Genomic DNA, 19,634 nt, shown 5'->3' with positions numbered 1-19,634 from the left:
TCCCGCTTTCACCGCTGCCTATATATCACCCACCCCACACTGGTGGGGGGGTTCGGGACAGCAGGATGGTGCCCGTCGGGGTGCTGGGGCTGCTCCTGTGCGTGCGGCTCTGCGGGGGTGAGCGCCGGGGGTGGCCGCGGGGTGGCCATGGGGCAGCCGTGGGGCAGGGATCCCCTCCAGCCCCGTGCCGGGCTCAGCACCCTCCTTGCGGCAGGCACCGGAGAGCTGCGGCTGGTGGGGGGCGGCGGGCGCTGCGCCGGCCGGGTGGAGGTGATGCACGATGGCGAGTGGGGCTCCGTCTGCAACTATGACTTCGACTGGGATGCCCGTTGGGCCACCGTGGTGTGCCGGTACCTGGGCTGCGGGCCGGTGGCCAGGGCGTCCGTCTATGCCCCGTTTGGGCAAGGCACCGGCCGGATCTGGCTGCAGCCCTTCTTCTGCCGGGGCGATGAGATGATGCTGCAGAACTGTCCCCACTTTGGTTGGGGACAGCATTTCTGCGGCCACGAGTGGGACATAGGGGTGACCTGTGCAGGTGAGGAAGGGGGTGGCTGCGCCGGGACACCCGCCTTGTGCTGGGGCATCCCCCAGCCGGGCTGAGGCCGTGCCGGTGCCCCGGTGCAGAGGCGGTGGAGCTGAGGCTGGTGGCCGGTGGGGGTCCCTGTGCCGGGAGGGTGGAGGCGAAGCTGCAGGGACGCTGGGGATCGGTGGCAGATGACGTGTGGGACATGGAGGACGCCGAGGTGGTGTGCCAGCAGCTGGGCTGTGGCTCGGCCGCCGGCGCTTACCACTCCATCACCCGCTTCGGCAAAGGGGACGGCCCCGTCAACCTGGCTCTGATCGACTGCCACGGGGCCGAGACCGCCCTCTGGGACTGCGAGGTCCGCGGCTGGGGACCCTACAACGCCATTCACGACTTTGACACTGCCGTCACCTGCCAAGGTAGGAGCTGGGTGGTGGTGGGGGGATGCGCCAGTCCCGGCACATCCCTCACCGATGACCCCCGCATCTCTCCCGGCAGGGTTTGCCCGCCTGGTCGGCGGAGACAGTGCCTGCGCCGGGCGGCTGGAGGTGCGGCGGGGCCGAGCATGGGTGGGCGTCTGCGAGGACCATGTGGACATCAGGGTCGCCCAGGTGGTCTGCCGGGAGCTGGGCTGTGGCGCGGCGCTGGCTGTCCCCGGCAGTGGCCGGTTTGAGGCGGGAACGCGGCCGCTCTGGGAGGGGGGGTTCGAGTGTACCGGCACCGAGTCCCTCCTCGCCACCTGCGCCCGGCAGCCGGCCCACGGCCAGGGATGCACCGGCCACGCCAGCATCATATGCTCCAGTAAGCCCTGGGGACACTGGGGGATGTCAGGGGGGGTCCGCACACCGTCATCCCCCCCCCAACACCCTTTCTGCCGCAGCCTACACGGGTTTCCGGCTGGCGGACAACGGCTCGGCGTGCGCCGGGAGGGTGGAGGTGGAGGTGGGGGGGACATGGGGGTCCCTCTGCGCCACCGGCTGGGACCTGCGCGACGCCCACGTCCTCTGCCACCACCTCGGCTGCGGCCCCGCTGCCACCGTCCCCCCAGGAGGCTCCTTCGGCGGCGGGGACGGGCCGCTGTGGCGCGATGCCTTCGGCTGCGGCGGGAGCGAACGGCACCTGGGCGAGTGTCCCACGGCGGTGCTGGGGGAGCCCGCCTGCCCCCCCGGCCACGCCGCCGCCGTCAACTGCTCAGGTCTGTATGGTACCCACCGGGAAAAGCCTTAAGGGGCTTTTGGGACACCCCAAAAATTGGGAGCAGAGGATGCAGGGCCATTTTGGGGTGAGGGGAAGGCTGAGCGGGGGCCCCGCCATGCCCCACGGCACCGCTGGGGATTTTACAGGCATTACCGAGCCCCTGCGGCTGGTGGAGGGGGAGAGCCGGTGCGATGGGCGGCTGGAGATTGCCACAAGCCCCAGGGCTTGGTCCCGTGTGCTGGCGGGGCTGTGGGACACCCAGGGTGCCAACGTGGTGTGCTGGCAGCTGGGCTGTGGCGAGCTGGAGAAGGTCTATGCCGTGCCAGGCTCCGGCACCGCGGCGCTGCCGGAGCTGCGGTGTGCTGGCACCGAGGAGAACCTGTCCCAGTGCAACATCTCAGGGACGGCCGCCGCGCCGACTGGCAGCCCCGAGGAGGTGGCCATCATCTGCTCGGGTGAGTGGCCCGCGAACGGATGAGGGGTGCTGGCATCCCGAGTGGCCGCCGCATCCCGGTCCCCTCCGTGCCCCGCAGGCAGCCGGCGGGTGAGGTTGGCTGGTGGTCCCGGGCGCTGTGCCGGGCGCGTGGAGGTTTATGTCAAGGGCACCTGGAGCACCGTCTGCCAGGAAACCTGGGACCTCCCGGATGCCACCGTCCTCTGCCGCCAGCTGGGCTGCGGAACGGCGCTGGCGGCACTGGGCTCGGCTCGCTTCGGTCCCGGCGTGGGGCCGCTGTGGCCGGATGCCGGTGGCTGCGCCGGCACCGAGGAGTCTCTCTGGGATTGTCCAGCCTCGGCACGGCGTGGCTGCCGGCACGGTGGCGGGGCGGGCGCCGTCTGCTCAGGTTAGTGCCATGTGCCACCAGACCAGGGGGACCGTCACCCCGGTGGGGTGCCTGGCCCATCGGTGCCGTGACACCCCCCCTGCACCCCCTTGCAGAGCAGCTCTCCCTGCGGCTGGTGGGCGGCAGCGACCGCTGCAGTGGGCACCTGGAGGTCCTCTACAACGGCACGTGGGGCCGCGTGTGTGCCAACGGCACCAGCCCGGCCACGGCCACCGCTGTCTGCTGGCAGCTGGGCTGCGGGGCCGGGGGGAGGCTGGCGGTCACCCTCACCGAGGAGGCCACGGCCCCCGCCTGGCTGGCCTGGGTGGGCTGCGAGGAGGGGGCTCGCTCGCTCTGGCGCTGCCCCTCGGCACCATGGCGCCTCCAGGCCTGCAGCCCCAGCAGGGATGTCCATGTCGTTTGTGATGGGGACAGCGATGGCACGAGTGGGACGCCCACCCCGTCCCCGGGGAGCCGCTGCCCGGAGGGTGCTGCTTGCACAGGTAGCTCTGCCCGTGCCGGCAGCCCCCCGCGGCGGGTGGCCGTGGTGTTCCCCACCCCCCCCCAGTCACACCATCTGGTGATGTCCTTGCAGGTGTCCCCAACAGCACCACTGTGGCGGCAACGGCAGGGAGCGTGCCGGTGCCCACGGTCCTGTGCGTGGTCCTGGGGCTGCTGCTGTGCCTGGCCACGGGCGCCCTGGCCGTGCAGGTGTGCCGTGCCCGCGCTTGGCGCCGAGGTGGGTCCCGGCGGGTGGATGCTGGGGCAGAGCTGGTTTGGGGGTCCCAGGGCTCCCCCACCGCGGGGCAGCTCGACCCCGGTGCCACCGACCTGGCTGAGCGCTGCCCGTCATTTCAGGTCCCGGCAGAGCCGCGGACACTGTCTCTGATGCCATCTACGAGGAGTTGGACTACACCGTGATGCCCGAGTACCAGGAGGTGCCCAGTTCCCCAGGTCGGTGCAGCCCCCCCATGCCCAGTGGTTGTCCCCAAAGAAGATGGGGCTCTGCCCCACGGTCCCACCATGTCCTGGTGGTGCGGCACCAGCTCATCCCCATGGTTTGGGGGTGTCCCCTGGTCCCACCGCCGCCCCACTCTGCGGTCAGGGGCCATGGCTGCCCATGGTGCCAGCTCCGGCCACCCCCAACACCCCGTCCTCCCCCTGCCAGGGTCCCCATCGGAGAGGTCAGGGACGAAGCTGCCGTATTACACCGGGGACAGCATGGAGGAGAGCGACCCCGGGGCAGTGGCAGGTAGGGGCACAGGGGCAGGAGCTCGGGGAGCCCTGGGGAGAGGGGACACGGCCAGGCGCTGGGGCTGGGGACCCAAGGGGACACTGACCCCCCCCTTGCCCAGCTCTGCTGCCGCTCTCATTAGCGTGCAGCGAAGCATCCGCTTTCCCTGCTGATTAATCCCTGCCGCAGTGCTGGCTGAGAGCTTGCGGCCCCAAAGCCATCAGGACATCTCCGGTGGCGTGGCTGGACAGGGAGGGTGGCACAGACAGACCCCTGCCACAGCCTCCGGTTGACTCCCGCCCACCCCTGTGCCTGTCCCAGACTCCCCTGCCCAGCCCGAGCACGGCCCCCCCGACGGCTACGATGATGCCGTGGCCGTGCTGGAAGAGTCCCTATCTCCTGGCACTGGGGACATCTCCGAGGGGGTGGCACGGAGGAGCTGGAGCTGTGTCCCACCCACAGGTAAGAGGGGCCATCACTGCCCTGTCCCCTTGAGAGCCACCTCCGGGGGGACTTGGCTGCGGTGGCGGGCAGGGAGCAGGCAGCAAATCCACGGGGGCTGCGGCAAGACCCCGGTCAAGGTCTGGCAGGAGGGACACGTAGCGGCCCCCCCCAAGGGACTGTCCTTTGCTGTCCCCTAAGGTGGGAGCTGCCCCCCGCCAAGTCCCCCAGAAGCCACAAGGGACCCCCCGACACAGCCCCTGGGGGACACAAACTATGACGACGTTGGCATCGGCGCCCTGGGGACATCGCCGTGAGGATGCCCCAGCCACACCGCGGGAGTCCCTGGGGACACGCGTGCAGGGTGGTGGGGCTCTGTGCCCAAGAAGGGGTGGCCGTGGCCACAGAGGAGGTCACCATTCCCTGTCCAGGACCACTGCAAAACACCTCCCATGTCCCTCCTGCAGCTGGGGCGAGCAGCACTGCTGGTTGTTTTTTTTTTTTATTATTTCACTGTGAATTTCTCTTCTATTAAAACCCCAAACTGGGTGGACGCTCACTTCCAGCGTTGGCACCTCGCTCCTGGGAACATCAGCTTGGTACAAAAAAACGGGCTAGAAATGGCTGTGGTTGTTGCAAGGACCTCTCCTAAAAGAAGGGAGCGCCTTCCTGCCCCCCGGCCCCCCGGCGCCCGGCAGGACCCCGCGGTGGAAGGGCAGCCGGGCCATGGCTCCCGCCTGCGGCGTGTCCTGCTCCAGGAGGTACCCGATCTTCAGGTGGGGCTTCAGTGCCCGCAGGGCGGCCAGCTCCTGCAGCGCGTCCTCGTTCAACCCGGACGTGCTCAGTCTTTAAACAGAGGAAGAAAAGGAGAAATGCTGCTAAAATCAGTCCAGGCTGGGGGAGGAGGGATGGAGAGCAGCCCCGAGGAGGACTTGGTGGTGTTGGTGGATGAGAAACTCAACGTGAGCTGACGATATGCGCCGACAGCCCGGAAAGCCCCCGGCACCCCGGGCTGCATCCCCAGCAGGGTGCCAGCGGGGCAAGGGGGGGGGATTCTGCCCCTCTGCTGCCCTCGGGGGAGACCCCCTGAAGTGCTGCCTCCAGCTGGGGGGTCCCAACAGCAGAAGGACACGGAGCTGTCGGAGCGGGGCCAGAGGAGGCCCCGGAGATGCTGGGAGAGCTGGAGCCCCTCTGCTGGGAGCACAGGCTGGGAGAGGTGGGGGGTTCCGCCTGGAGAGGAGAAGGCTCTGGGGAGACCTCAGAGCCCCTTCCAGTGCCTAAAGGGGCTCCAGGAGAGCTGGGGAGGGACTCTGGATCAGGGAGTAGAGCCATAGGATGAGGAGGAATGGCTTCAAACCAGAAGAGGGGAGATTTAAATGAGATATTGGGAAAAAATTCTTTCCTGTGAGGGCGGTGAGCCCCTGGCGCAGGGTGCCCCGAGAAGCTGTGGCTGCCCCATCCCTGGAGGTGTTCAAGGCCGGGTTGGACGGGGCTTGGGGCAACCTGGTCTAGTTGAAAATGTCCATGGCCATGGCGGGGGGGTTGGACTAGATGGCCTTTAAAGGTCCCTTCCCACCCAAACTATTCTATGAGTCTATGAAAAACTGCCCTCTGCTCTCCTGGGTGATGGGATGGATGCTGGTATCCCCCTCCCTGTCTGGCAGCATCCGACCTTGGGGTGCCATCACGGGGATGCCGGGGATGGAAAGGGGACATGCCGGGCACCTTACCCCAGAGTCTGCAGCGGGCAGGCGGGATGCCGGAGCTGCTGGCAGAGCTGTAGGATGCCGTCGGCTCCCAGCTCATTGTCACTGAGGTCCAGGCAGGTGAGGTGGGGGTTGTCCACCAGCCGAGCGGCCAGAGCTCGGCAGCAGGCAGCCGTCAGCCGGCAGCTCCCCAGCCTACAGGATGAAGGCAAACAGGGATGTGGGGTTTGAGCAGCCGGTCGGTGGGATGCTCCAGGTGGGAAGGAGGGAACGCCGGCCATCCCCGTGGCCCCTTACCGCAGCGTCCGCAGCTGGCAGTTGCGGCGCTGGAGCCCCTCGCACAGCAAATGCACGCCGGCATCGCGCAGCCCCTCGCTGAAGGACAAATCCAGCTCCTCCAGGCATGGGCTGGTGCCCAGCACGGCGGCGAGGTCCTCGCAGCAGGCGCTGGTGAGGCGGGAGTACCACAGCCTGCCGGAGACCCGTGGGAAAGACCCTCAGACCCGGCCCGAGGTCCCCCCTCAGTGCTACCCCACCGTGGCGCCGGTCCCCACCGCGGTGCCATTGCTTTCGAGCTCCTCACCCTGGGACAGAGGGATGATGCCACCCCAGAGGGACTTTTTGGGGTACCTCCCCAGCCTTGCGCTCCAATCCTGTGGGATTGGATGCCTGGGAGATGGCCAGGGGGACGCCCGGGGGATGTTGGGGACACTCACCGCAGGACGCGGAGTCGGCAGCCGGGCTGCTGCAGCCCCTCGCAGAGCAGGCGCACGCCGCCGTCGCCCAGCGCGCCGTCGCCCAGCTCCAGCCGGGCCAGGCTGGGGTGCTGTGCCAGCAGCGCCGCCAGCTCCGCGCAGCAGCTCTCCGACAGCCCGCACCACTGCAGCCTGCGGGGAGAGACGCAGAGAACCGACCAGCTCATCACACCTGCCCTGGCTGCCCACCCCCCCCCCCCCCCACCCCCCAGCCAATCAGCATGGAGGGACCACACCTATGCTTAGCGCAGCCAATCAGTATGGAGGAACTGCACCCCCTCCATCCATTGCAGGGGCAATCAGCATGAAGGGACCACACTCACCCAACTCATGGCCAATCAGCATGGAGGGACCACACCTACTCATGGCCAATCAGCATGGAGGGACCACACCCACCTACCCTATGGCCAATCAGCATGGAGGGACCACACCCACCCACCACACAGCCAATCGGCAGGGAGGGACCACACCTATGCTTAGCGCAGCCAATCAGCATGGAGGAACCACACTCGCCCAACCCATGGCCAATCAGCATGGAGGGACCACACCCACCCATGACCAATCAGCATGGAGGGACCACACCCACCCCACTATATGGCCAATCAGCATGGAGGGACCACACCAACCCATGGCCAATGGAGTCCCCAATGGAGGCTCGGCTCGGCTCGGCTCGGCTCGGCTCGGCTCGGCTCGGCTCGGCTCGGCTCGGCAGGTCGGTCTCTTACCGGAGCGCCCGCAGGTTGGTGCCCGGGTGCCACAGTGCCCGGCAGAGCAGGTGGATGGGGGCCTGCTGCTCCTCCTGCCACCGCCGCTCAGTGAGGGAACAGGGACGTCCTCCACTTCTTGAGGCACCGGAGCTGCACGGGGACAGAGCCATGAGGGACATGGGTGGCCCTCACCCTCACCAGGAGGTCCCGGCTTGGATGCTGGCACGCAACTTCCCCCCACCTCCCCCAAGCAGAGCTCACCATCAGCTCGCAGGAGGTGTCCTTAGGAGGGACCTCCATGGCTTTGGAGATGGGAAGGATCCCGAGTGTTACTGGTGGAGTTACCCTGCTCTTGAGCAAAGCTCGGGGTGTAAGGAGAATCTCAGCAGTGGGGATCTCCCCTTTGCGTGCCAGAAGGGGGACGTGAAGCCGAACCGATGCCTGGGTTCAGAGGAGCCTTTTTGGGCCAGGGATGTTGAGCTGAGACACTCTGTCTCCATCAATCCCACCGCAGGAAGCCGATGGAGGAGCCCACATGACCCTTATTCTCCCTCAATTCTCCCCACAAAAAAGTGAAATCCTCTACTGAGGAATTAAGCCCCCATGGAAAGGACAAGCTGGTCTTTGGGTGAAAGGAGCTGAAATGCCTTTAAGATTATCCTTTGGGGCAGTGAAGGAGAAATTGTTGCAGTTTTGGGTCGCTAGAGCAGAAAGGGGCAGTACTTACCGAGGCACTGCTGCGGCCAGGTCCTCCCCGAGATCCTGTTGGAGGAAGGAGCATCCCCGGAGGGTGACGCAGCTCAGCCCACCCCACTGTCTGATGCAGAAGGAAAGAGCCATTTGGTCGTACAGGGTCAACTTGACGTCCTGCAAGTGTATGTCGGTGAAAGAACCCAACGCACTTTGCGCAAAGCTTTTCTCGTTCATCTCGAACAAAAAGTGGAAAGTGTCCAACTCCGTAACCTTCAGCGCTTGGCCGGGATGGGAGATGCCTCTGTGTGTCTCCTGAAGCCACCTCAGCATGTCTTCCCTGGCTCGTGGTGAAATTCTACACCCGATGGTTTCCTCCACATACTCCATCGATTTTTGGCTTACCAGACCAAACAGAAACCGCACTGTTAAGTTCAAATCCTTCCTGGACTCGCTATAGCTTTCTAATAGCATATTTACGTCCTTTGCAACAGCCCCTGAGTCGCCAACCATTTCCTCATCGTCCTCCAGAACGTAAAACATCGCCGCAAAAAACTCCTGGAGGTGCAGGTGGGTGAAGCTGTAGACGTTTCCATGAGCAATGCCCTTCTTTGAGATCTTCTCGTTGAGGAAGAGGGGGAGGAGGTCTAGCTGGTCTAAGCCATGGGCCTTGATTTCCTTCTCCTCAAAGAGGACCTTGTGCTTCCAGACGCCATCAGCAGCCAAGGAGCAAAGCTTGCGCAGGAACCGCTGGAGTTCCTGCAGGTTGTCCATGCCTCTGCACTGCGTTAACCGGGAGAGGTAAAACACGCTCATCCGCGTGGTGGCTTTAGAGCACTCAACGAGGTTTTTCTTCTTGTAAAGTTCTTGTTCAAGGATGGTGCAGACAGTCCAGCTCATGATGGGTATGACGCACAAACTGTAGAGGATCTCGTTGCCTCTGGCAAACTTGAGGGCCACGTCAGCTTTATTGTCATCCTCAAAATACCTGTGGAAATACTCTTCCCTCTTGGCTGCTGAAAATCCCAGTATTTCCGCGTAATATTCACCCTCCAGGCACCGCCCCAGGCTTTGAAGAGCCGTCGCCCTTGTGGTGATGAGCAAGGAGGACTCGGGGAGGACAGTCTTCTTCAACAAGCTCATCAGGGTGGTTTCCAACGGCTTCACCTCCCTGGGGTCAGAGCTCAGCTTGTCTTTGCGCTGAACCAAGGAAAATCGCAGGGCCTCGAAGCCATCAAAAATGAACAGGATCTTCTTTTCGTCATCCAGGATCTTCCCAGCCGGCGTTCGCCTGTGAGGGCAGCACTTGGAAATGAGGTCTGCCACGCTCGCTTCCTTGGTAAAGGAAAGGTCTTTACAGTCTATGCAGAAGATGTAGTCAAACTGCGTGTAGAGGGTCCCTTCCACCCACTCCACCATCACCTTCCTGACCGTCATCGTTTTCCCCATCCCGGGGGCCCCCACCAGCACCACAACCCGCGGCGTTTGCCCATCTTCGTTGGGTTTAAACAGCGTCTGCGCGGTGACGGTGATGGTGGCTGGTCCGTTGCTGGTGTCGGCACATCCATGGCTGGCGCCCACAGCTTCATGCTCACCTCCGCGCTTGCTCCAAGGCTTCCTGGCGATGGTCAGGTCTGTGTAGCGGCTGCTGACGGACAGGTTCTCCCCGAGACAGGAGTTCACTTCTTTGTACCGGAGGAACTCCCGAACCACGTGCTCTCTGTATTTCCGCTGGTACTCTACGCCGGTGAGAAGCAGAATCAGTCCCAAACATGGCTGGATCTTTGAGGAGCTCCTGACCAGCCCAACTGCCCTCCCGACACACCAATGGGACACTTGTTTCAACGCTCAGGGCTTTCCCAAATCTGGCAGAGGCAATAAGGACATTGCCTGCGACAATTTAGGGCCTCTGGTCAGCTGAGGGGGTCCTTCTCCTCTTCTGGCTCCCCCCATCATCCTGATCCATCAACCCCTGTTTTAACCACCCTGCAACCCTCGTCCACCCTGGGAGCAAATGCAATTGGTGGGGCCACCTGCAGCCTCTGTCCCTCTCTGCTCGTGTCCCTGGGGCCAACGACACCATCCCTGGGCTCCCAAAGTTACCAAAAATGAGCTCTGCAGAGATGTCCTTAATCCCCATCCCAGGAGGAAAGGATCTGCCCGGCTGCCTGCCAAGCGGTGCTGAGCGCTGAAGGCTCTGCTCCAGGAGAAGATGGAGCCCAGCAGTAAGTGGGGACAGCAAGAGGAGAGGTCGCAGTGGGACATCTCCGTGTTTCCAGGCTCCCTGGGAAGTCGAAACCTGCTCTTACCAATTTCTACCTCTCTCCAACTCAAGGGGAAAAGAGACAAAGAAGAGCAGAATGTACGCTGGCTTCCTACCTTTCACCTTCTCCTCCAGGAGTTTCTCAGCAAGGTCTCTCCGGTTCATCTCTTCGAACAACCCAATCGCTACGTCCATCGCGGCGCCTTCGCTGTAGTTCTCCCGCATGCAGCTGACAAGTGTGCAGGGGTGGGCGGCCTTCGCCAGCGAATCCCTGGGGATATTCCATTCTCCTTCCACGTGAACCTCCGACAGCTTCCTCTTAAACTCCTGAAAGTCATTAGGTGCGAGTCCCTGCAGTGCTCGTAAGAGACCGGCCAACGCGTGCTCCTCCCCTGCCATCACGGGATGTCACCTGAAAGTAGCAAAGGTTAGGAATCATGGTGGCACCATGGCAAGAGGTTTTCGGAGCGGGGCACCTAGTTTGTCCCGGTTCTTCCCACGCTGGAAAGCCTGGGGACAGTCACCCCGGCGTGGTGAGGTTCTACCAGGGCTGCGGGCGCTGCAGGACCTGGTGCTGTCGGGATGTTCCCCCTGCGATGGGGCACGGGAGAGAGAAGAACCCCCGAAAAAGCATCCTGGGGGGTTTCTAACCAGATGGGACGGTCCCTCGGCGCCGCGTGGCCGGTGGTGCCGCGATGCGCTCACCGCATGGCGGGGCACTGCCGGAAGTGTCCGGGTGCTTCCTGAAGTCCCCATCCCGCAGGGTTTCGCTGCTGAAGGGCAGCCCGGCATCCGGCACACCCTTCCTCCTTCCCCGCCACGGGGCGGCCCCCAAAAAACCACCCGGATGGGCAACGTAACACCCCAAGGACTGCTGGCAATGAGCTCATGAGGAAGGTGCCGTTTTTTGGCGGGGGAGAAAAGGCGGCTTTAGGAAAGCGCACCGACGCTCGCAGCTGCCGCAGCCCCTCTTCTCGCCTTCCCCCCGTGCCGGCAGCGCACCCTCCTCCTATCGACAGGCCGTGGGTTTGACGGGAAAAAACACAGAGCCGCGGAATTTTCAACCCTTCCGGAGTAACTGCGCTCTGCGATTGGCCTTGTCGTGGCGGGAAAAGTCACGGGGCCTCCTCCCCCCTCTCCCTCTTTGGGGCTCCTTGTTCCTGCTGTCGCTTTTCTCCTCCCCGTTCCCAGTCTGCCATGTCTTGAGGAGACAAATACCGTCCCGTAGTCCTCCGGGAGCAGATCCGGCTGGAATTAGTTTCCTGTAAATTTGGGAAACCAGCGGGAAGCTGCAGTTTCCCGCAGGGATCACCGCCTGCTGCAGCCTTCACCCAGGAGCAAAGGAGGACCTCCGAGGGGCGGCATGAAGCTGAATTTAGATGCTTGCATAAAGCAGAGTAGGATAGAGAAATTAAAAATAGCGGTGGGAAACGGGGAATTAGACTGGGAGCTGTCAGAGGAAGGGGATTATCGAGGTGATATGTATGAAAAGATGCTGGGAACGACAGTCGCTGCTCCAGTGTGACAACTATTCCAGGGTCCGCGAGACTGTGAAAATAAAGCACAGTCGTGGATTGGAGCATGGCAATTCCAGAAAGGCCTTCAGGCTTTGGATGGAGATGAAATAGTTCGCTTCTGCAAGCTCTGGGACACTTAGAGCTTGTGCTACAGCAGCTTTTGCTCCGACTTGCAGCGAGGGATCGGCGTATGCTCTTCTCACGCAGCGCGTTACGCCAGATTGCCCGGCAGATGGGTGAGAAACCGGCAGCACAAGGGTGGATCCGGAACCGGGGAGAAGACGGAGAAGATTTTTCTGAACTAAAGCAGAATTGCTGAGATACCAGCGGGATGCCGTATTGTATCCCGCCAGCCCTTATCAGCGCTTATCAATCCTTAAAGGGCGGGTGCCGGGGGGACGGGAACAGTCTCCTTCCAGTGGTGCCCAGTGACAGGACAAGGGGGAACGGGCACAAACGTGACCATAGGAAGTTCCATCTAAACACGAGGAGGGACTTCTCTCCCATGCGGGCGGCAGAGCACTGGCACAGCTGCCCAGAGAGGGGGGGGAGTCTCCCCCTCTGGAGCCATTCCAAACCCGCCTGGATGTGTCCTGTGCCACTGCTGGAGGTGCCCCTGCTCTGCCGGGGGGTGGCACTGGGGGAGCTCCGGAGGGCCCTGCCAACCCCCACCAGTCCGGGAGTCTGTGCCAAACGCTGGGATGCTGGTGGGCCGCCCCGAGGTTGTACCCGGGAGGTGTGAAGGTACCAGTGGGCTTTTGATGCAGCAGTGGAGATCCCTTCATTTTAGAAAGCCATCGGGAGGTGGAGCCTGGGCTCTGACTGGATTTTTATGGTGAGATTTTTTGGGTCAGTAATGCAGAAACCAGGCAAAGGCTGTTATGAAGGGTGAAAGGACAGATCAAGCTTTGATGGAGACAGATAAAGAATAATGGAAAGAGCCACCCCAGGAGGACGGCAGAAAACCCCACTGGGCAAAACCCATCGCCCCAGCTGGAGTGGTGGGACCTTCTGGTCCCCTGTGCAAATACTCATATCTTAAAGAAGCTGAGATGCTCTGGGTGAAATCATTAAGGATTATTTTAAACATATTTAAACATTATTTTAAACATAAGGATTATTTTTCCCATTCCTTGGGAAATCACAAGCCCATATAATTTTCTGCTGCGGCCCGTTAGAAAGACTGATGGAAAAGCCTGGAAAAATGCCGGTGGAGTACTGCCAAAGACACATTCTCCATGAGAACGGCTCCTAGTTTAGCAAACACGCCAGTGATTATTGCTAAGTTACCAGGAAACAACAAGTGGGTTTCAGTTATAGATCCAACCCTTTCTTCACTTACTGGAGAATCTGAAGTTTCAGATTTGCTTTTGCATTTGGAGAGGGGGAATAAACCCTTGGACAGGCTCGTGTCGGAAACCTGGTCAAAATATTGTCTGCAGAGGATAAAGAAAAAAAAACTATCTTATGTGGATGATATTCCAGCGACCGGAGCTACGGAAGAGGTGAGAGGTCTCCGAGTTTTAAAATCAGTAGATCAAACAGGATCTGCAGTCGGCACCGTTCGTGCAAGCTGAGGTTAAGTCCTGGGAATTACAGCCGGCAAACCAGGATGGTACAAGCGTGGTTAAAGCTTTGCGTGAAATACAGACTTTTCCTGGTCAAGCCCAGCTGAGAACATCATTAGGAGGATTTAATGTGTGACAGCAGCACATCCATAACTTTGCCGGTATCTGCAGACAATTGTGGAAATAAGTGATTAAAGACTCCGGAGCGTAAGCGGAGCTCAGGACGTGATGATGCTCTAACTCAGGTGGAGAGAAGCTTCTCTAACACCCCCCCCCGCCCCCCAAAATGCCCATCACTGGGAAAGGACCCTTCAACGGGAATTTCCCCATCCGCTGGCTCTAGGGGAGCACAAAAATAGTTACGGCGGGTACCAGCAGCACGTGAACCGTGTCTGCTTCAGGCTCGGGACCCAAAACTCCCCAGCAGCCTGGGCTGAGCTTTGAGGCTTTCACCCTCGCAGTCCCATCTACTCGTACCCCTCCCAGTTTTTAGGGAAATTCAGCAGCAGAGTGTCATCTACGTGAACACCACCAGGCATTGATGTTAAAGGACAGGATGGATGACGTACGGACCTTACAAGGACCGGGTCATCTCCCTCCTGCCCCAACCTGGACAAGGTGCAGGCTGCGCTGGTGAGAACAACTCCAGCTGCAATTATTGGCCATGGATGCCAGTGTCCTTTTTACAGAACCCAGTAATAAACCAAAGATACGCTTCATCAACGAGAGCACCAGATATGAGCAAGCTAAAAATAGTCCTCTGTGCTGCTATTAATAGATCAGGAGAGCAAGTAGTGGGGAAGCTATTAAAAAAATAAAACAAAACACCTCCAAATAGAGTACAGGCTATTATAGACGTTATTAAGAGACAAACTCTCTAAGCAGAACCCATTGCGTCTCTTCACGGGCAGTGATTATGTTAATAAAGAAATAAAATACTGGAGGTATGACTGGAGAAAGGAGGAGAGAAAGCACGATGGGAGATGAAGGAAATGACATTTCTCTTACAAGCTCAGAAAGACAGTGGGAAGAAAATCCATGTAATGTGCGGTAAAGTACACGGGAAGCCTGAAAACCACCCTGAGAAACGGTTTAATAACCCAGGAGATCAACGGACTGGGTTTAACTGCTGCAGCATCCTCGCTGGGCTCACGGAGGTGACCCGCTGCTTGTGGATGACCAACGGAGATGGGGAACAGCTATCGGTGGGGCAGAACCCGCAAATTAAGGCAACTCCCCCAGCTGCCAGATTTTGCCTATCTGGAGCTTTATTTTCTTTCAGCTTAAAAAGAGCCCAGAGGGCCGTGGCGGTGGGTGGAGGGGCTTCAGGTGAGGCTGGCTGGGGCTTTGAGGCCATTAATAGCCCCTCGGGGGCAGGTGGGTTTGGGTTTTCCCTGCCAGGGCTGTCTGTGCAGGGTGTCTGTCTCAGGCAGCGCCGCTGCTGTGAGCTGCTCGGCCAGGAGAAACGTCCTTCATCCCACTTTGCCTGGAAACACAGAGGTAAGGAAGGAGATGTGGCTGCTGCCCCAATAGCCACAGGTTTTTGCTGCTCTGTGACTTTTTTCTTCCCCCCCCTCTGGCCACGAGTGGGTTGCAAGTGGGGCTTCAGGAAAGGAGAGAGGCTGCCTTGGGCGTTTCTGATGCCCAGGGGTGAAACGAGCGTGACCTGCTCTCCTGCTTCGCACGCTCCGGTTCACGAGCAGGGTACCTGTGTCTTGGTTCCAGCTGGGAAAGAGGTAATTTTTCTCTTTAGCGATTGCTGTGAAAGGAACTGATCGTACCTATTGGCTTTAGTGGTTGCTAAGTGATGTTTATGCTATTTAAGGACTTTTTTCAGCTTCTCGTAGAAGCATAGGCAGAGGGATTGCAGGGCCAAAGGAATATCCCATACCATAGACCTCACGCTTGTTCTGTATCTGGGGGTTGGGAGTCTGATCGCTGCTGGGGACGCTGCAAATTCACCGGGTGGTGAAAGTGACCTGTGTTGTTATTATTGTTGCTATTATTATTGTTATTTTTCCTTTTCTGTTATTGTTTCTCTTAAACTGTCTTTATCTCAGCCCACCAGGTGGTTGTTAGAGTTTGTGTTTGGTTTTTTTTGTTTTTGTTTTTTTTTTTTTCCCCTGCCTTTCCCTTGTTAAACACCACCACTTGGTTAGGAGAGGGTAAACCCAGGCTGAGGAGGAGCCAGGGACTGGGGAACCGGGGTTGAGGCACGTGGGGATTTGGCCGCTGAGGCTGTTTGAGCGCCTGCAGCTCGCCCGGGGCTGGCCTTTCATCCAGGCGTGATGGAAAAGAAGATGCTTCAAGGGGATGCGTTTAGCGAAGCTGCCTTTGAGGGCTGCTGGGAAAGGATGTTCTGAGGCATATTGGGAGTTTAAGGTAGGGGAAAAATGGGCTCCTTATTGACAATGTCTTGGTAGCCCATGGCAAATGGTGTGGCTACTGCAGCAAGGCTTGTGGGGTGGCTCCTGCTGCAAGGGAAGGGGAGAGGGAGGCCAGCGGGCTTTGCCAGGGACGGGGCAGAGCTCACGGGGAGGTGGTTCAACCCACACACTCCCCAGTCAGGGTTTTTGCAGACCTCCCCCAAATGAACCTGGCTCTGGGGCACCATGTGTCCCTCCAGCTCAGTTTCCCCGCTCAGACCCTGCCATCATCCCGTCCCTCCTGCTCGTAGGAGGTCTGGGAATGGCTGTTTCTCTCCCCGAAAGTGCGGGGCACACCTTGGTCCTTCCCAAGGACGCTGCTGCCACCGAGCATCCCCCCTCAGCAGGGCTTGCCGGGATGGGGGGGCTCCCCAGCAGCCAGGGCTGGTTTTGCCCCCCCCACAACTCACCCTGGGGTGAGCTGTGAGCAGAGATGGAGGAGGAAAAAGCAGCAGCGCAGCTTTTAAGGGTTTCCCTCCCCATCTGACCTTGAAGAAGCTGTTTTCACCTTGCTGTGTCTCGAGCTGCTTCCCAGCTTGCTGTGCCTGCGCCGGCGCTCGGCGCGCTCCCGTGCTGCCTTAGGGGTGATGTGACACGCTTGCTGCAGGGGGACCCTTCCCCTGCCTGGTGGTTTCTAAGTGCTGCCTGGCTCCGGTGCTGCTTTCCTGGCTTCTCACCACCCCCCCCCTGCAATGCAGGGGGTGAGATTATTGCTTACAGCTCCTTTCCTTGGCTTCCCCTTTTTTCCACGTGGGTAAAAGTGGTTTTAAATTAGAAATCTGAAGCGTATAATACAGATTCAGAAAGCCTGAGCCAGACAAAATGCGTCATGTGGGGCTGTTCATCTCCTAAGGCAGCGGCAGCGTGAGTGAACGCAAGGAAATCGCAGCCGGAACCCCCTGACTTCAGCTCATCCAGGCTCTGGGGACCGGAGCCGGCGATTTCCGCTTGCGGGAGGCTGTGTCCTTCCTCCCGCTGTGCCAAGGGGAGGCCGAGGGTGTTTCTGCCTGATGTAGAAGTGGCAAAAAGCTTTTCTGTGTCCCGGGAGCAGCAGTTTGGGTGTCTCTCCCGCATTAAATCACAGATTTTCACAAGCTTTGCAGCAATTTAGCCCCTTTCCGCCGCTATCGATAGATGAGGCACGGGAGGCGTTAGAAAGGGGAAAGAGCTGTTTGCGGCTGCTGAACCTTCACGGTCTTGACTGTGCCTGGCACGAGTCCCTAAAAGAGAGCAGGGAGGGCTCTGGCACCGCTGGGTTTGGGACCAGACAGGCAGCAGAGGGGACATGGGCATCAGCCACAGCTAATCCTGGCTGTGCCAGCTTGTCTGAGCCAAGCAGGCTCCTGAAGCCAAGGACTACGTCGAGATAACCTTGCTCGTCCCCGCTCCGAGGGAGCGTTGGTAGCTGCATCCCAAACCAGCCCCTCCTCAAAGCACAGCCTTTCCTGGGAGATTGGGGTTTGTGCATCCAGCCCCCGGGTTTTCTGCAGTTTCCTTCAAACACGGGCAGAATTTTTCCTTACAGTGGGATTTAAGCAGCCCGAGTATCTTTAAGCGTGTTGGCATAGCGGAGACGCGCTCTGGCTTGGCTCTTGTTGGGGGTTTCACGGAGCCAGAGAGGGTCGAGGAAGAAAATGCTGATTTTCTTTCTCTGGAGTTTCCGCCCTTCTGCACTGAGAATGTTTGTGGCTGAGCTGTTGGTGTGTATGGGAGGGAGGAAAACACAGTGGCTGCAGAAGTAAAGTGAGTTGTTCTGCGAGTGGCTAAGCCGACCAAGTTGGTTTCTCGTGGATTTCTCAGTATAATTTCCTTAAGAGGTCTACACTTTGTAGAAAGCGGCACAAAGCTGACCAGTGGGTCCCAAATAACTGTACGGAGGAAGATGGGCAAGCATCACATAGCCTGATGTGCTCAGGAAATAAGGGATTAGAGAGCTCTAGACGATCCCGGTTCCTGGTTGGCAGTTTGGGGTACAAGCGAGACTTGACCCAAGTAGTGTGAATTTGAGAGCTGTGCCGGGCTGGAGGGGGGGAGGCTGGGATGGGGAGGGCTGTTTGCTTTTCCCTGACGTGCTGCGACGCGCCGGTGTGGCTCGGGGGGAGGCTGCGATGTCTGGCACAGCACGGCTGGATGTCTGACAGTGCTCCGCAGTGGCACCCGGGCTGCTTGCCCGGCTCCGAGCCGGCCTTGGGCTGCCCGCAGTCCCTCACTGACCTCGTAAAGGGGAGTCAGACCCCGTCCTGCTGGGGTGAGGCGGGGGGGGGGGGGGGGGGGTTGGGGAGAAGGGAAGCAGAGCTGGCACAAAACTACCCGGAGGCGCAGCGTTTTAGCTTTCTCCCTCAGCTGTGCAGAGCTTCCCCTTGGCAAGAGAGATTGTCACTCCTTAACTCGCTGCTGGGGGGGGGTTGTGACTCTCAGAAATCCCTTATCCTGGTGGGGGGAACCTCATACTCGTTTTGTTTTTTTTCTCGTCTGCACAAAAGAATCCCAATTTATCAGGTTGACCACCTCCCCAGTATGTTTCCCCCCCCGTTTTATGACTATATTTGCTGTAATTGCTGCAAACCCGGGCAGGCTTTGGGGGAGCAAGCGAGAGAAGCAGGTGTGGGGGGGGTGTCAGTGCTGCAGGGACAGCCCTGAATTTCCGAGCCAGCAAACCCCGAATAACAGGGGATGTGGAGATGCAGCCGGCCTGCCTCCACTACCCTGCCACCCCTCCTCGGCATCCTGTCCCCCCCCTAAAGTCCCAGCTGGTTGGAGCTCTGCCTGCTCCCCCCCCCCCCCCCTTCCCTGCTCTCCATCTTCATGCAGTCTGCAGAGGTGCATTGTGGGAAACTCCCAAGTTTCCCCCCCCCTCCCTGCCTTCCTCCCTCCCTCCTCTCTGCGCAAGAGCCTGTTCCCAAGGTGTGACTCGAGCAGCGGCTGGAGGACAGAAGGTAAGGGCTGCCGCTTTCCTCCGCGCATGCTGGCACCCCGGGGGGGGGCGAGAGGGGACAGAGCTGGCGGGGGTCCCCAGCCCTCGGCGCAGAGACGGGCAGCGCCTAGGGTGACACAGAGACGCAGATCTACCTGGTCAAGGTGAGTGTTCGCCTCCTTGCAGCTGCCCGGGATGGAGGCCAGGGGCTGCCATGCCGGCTGGCTCGGGAGCGGGAGCGCCTGCCTGCGCGCTTCTCCCTGTTTAATAGGCAACAGTGCTTTTTTTTTTTTTTTTTTTGACCCAAAACAACGAGCACGGTGAGGCCGGCCGGCCCTAAGCAGCTCCCTTCCCACCCCAGCTCCCCTCTTCTGCTCTTTGAAGGTCAGGCAGAGAGAAAAGGCGTTTCCGCCAACGCAAGTGTGTGGGAACCTGCTGCCTGCCCGCACGTACCTGCCACCTCCGCTGCCTTTGCAGGACGAGCCGTTCTCTCGCCTGATCCGAGCTTGGCCAGTCGCTTCCAGTAGCCACCGGGCTTCAGCCAGGGGGAGGTTGGGGCCGGCCACCAGGGTTTGATGCCGAGGAAGGTGTCCGGAGGCAGAAGGGCTCGGAGCAGGGAGAAGCGGAGTCGGCCATGTGCCGGAAACGGGGCTGCCGGGAGGGAGGAGGGGAAGCAGCATCCCCGGCTGAAACCTTCCAGCTCCAGCAGGAAAAAGCTGCTGCGCCTCCCCGAAAGGTTTTGATCAGGTTTCCAGCTGCGTTTCCTCTTCCATCTGTGTGGGTGGTAATATTTTTTTTTTTTTTTTTTTTTTTCCCCGCCATCGCTCTGCCTGGATAGATTTAATGTCTGTGTTTAATTGCTGACAGCGCTT

At 60.2% G+C, this 19,634-nt stretch overlaps 2 protein-coding genes across 2 annotated transcripts; one reads left to right on the top strand and one right to left on the bottom strand.

The window, feature by feature from the left end:
• Window positions 1–65: 65 nt before the first annotated feature.
• Window positions 66–4,533, top strand: LOC309673276 (scavenger receptor cysteine-rich type 1 protein M130-like; the record flags this gene model as incomplete). The annotated part of the gene is made up of 13 exons (XM_082485016.1): window positions 66–117; window positions 215–535; window positions 625–942; window positions 1,022–1,324; window positions 1,404–1,718; window positions 1,867–2,175; window positions 2,254–2,562; window positions 2,658–3,044; window positions 3,137–3,280; window positions 3,400–3,495; window positions 3,710–3,793; window positions 4,097–4,237; window positions 4,418–4,533. 13 exons carry the CDS (start codon window positions 66–68, stop codon window positions 4,531–4,533), a joined length of 2,895 nt encoding a protein of 964 aa, XP_082341142.1.
• On the bottom strand, window positions 4,459–19,359 carry LOC309673403 (NACHT, LRR and PYD domains-containing protein 3-like). The gene is made up of 9 exons (XM_082485169.1): window positions 19,216–19,359; window positions 18,918–19,022; window positions 10,454–10,749; window positions 8,112–9,813; window positions 7,403–7,534; window positions 6,639–6,809; window positions 6,220–6,393; window positions 5,947–6,117; window positions 4,459–5,062 (listed from the first exon to the last, which is right to left on the bottom strand). Exons 3-9 carry the CDS (start codon window positions 10,734–10,736, stop codon window positions 4,831–4,833), a joined length of 2,865 nt encoding a protein of 954 aa, XP_082341295.1. The 5' UTR covers window positions 10,737–10,749; window positions 18,918–19,022; window positions 19,216–19,359; the 3' UTR covers window positions 4,459–4,830.
• Window positions 19,360–19,634: the final 275 nt, after the last annotated feature.

Source organism: Vanellus vanellus (assembly GCF_965231255.1).
Source record: "Vanellus vanellus genome assembly, chromosome: 6".
NCBI lineage: Eukaryota > Metazoa > Chordata > Aves > Charadriiformes > Charadriidae > Vanellus > Vanellus vanellus.
This window is presented reverse-complemented; position numbering and strand designations above follow the sequence as displayed.

What these genes read in the sequence shown, in the direction of transcription:
- LOC309673403 (XM_082485169.1), bottom strand. Translation starts at nt 10,736, where the DNA reads ATGGCAGGGGAGGAGCACGCGTTGGCCGGTCTCTTACGAGCACTGCAG. An exon ending in CCTGGAGGAGAAGGTGAAAG is followed by an intron (nt 9,814 to 10,453) that starts GTAGGAAGCCAG and finishes TCACCGGCGTAG; the next exon opens with AGTACCAGCGGAAATACAGA. An exon ending in TGCCCGCTGCAGACTCTGGG is followed by an intron (nt 5,063 to 5,946) that starts GTAAGGTGCCCG and finishes CTCTGTTTAAAG; the next exon opens with ACTGAGCACGTCCGGGTTGA.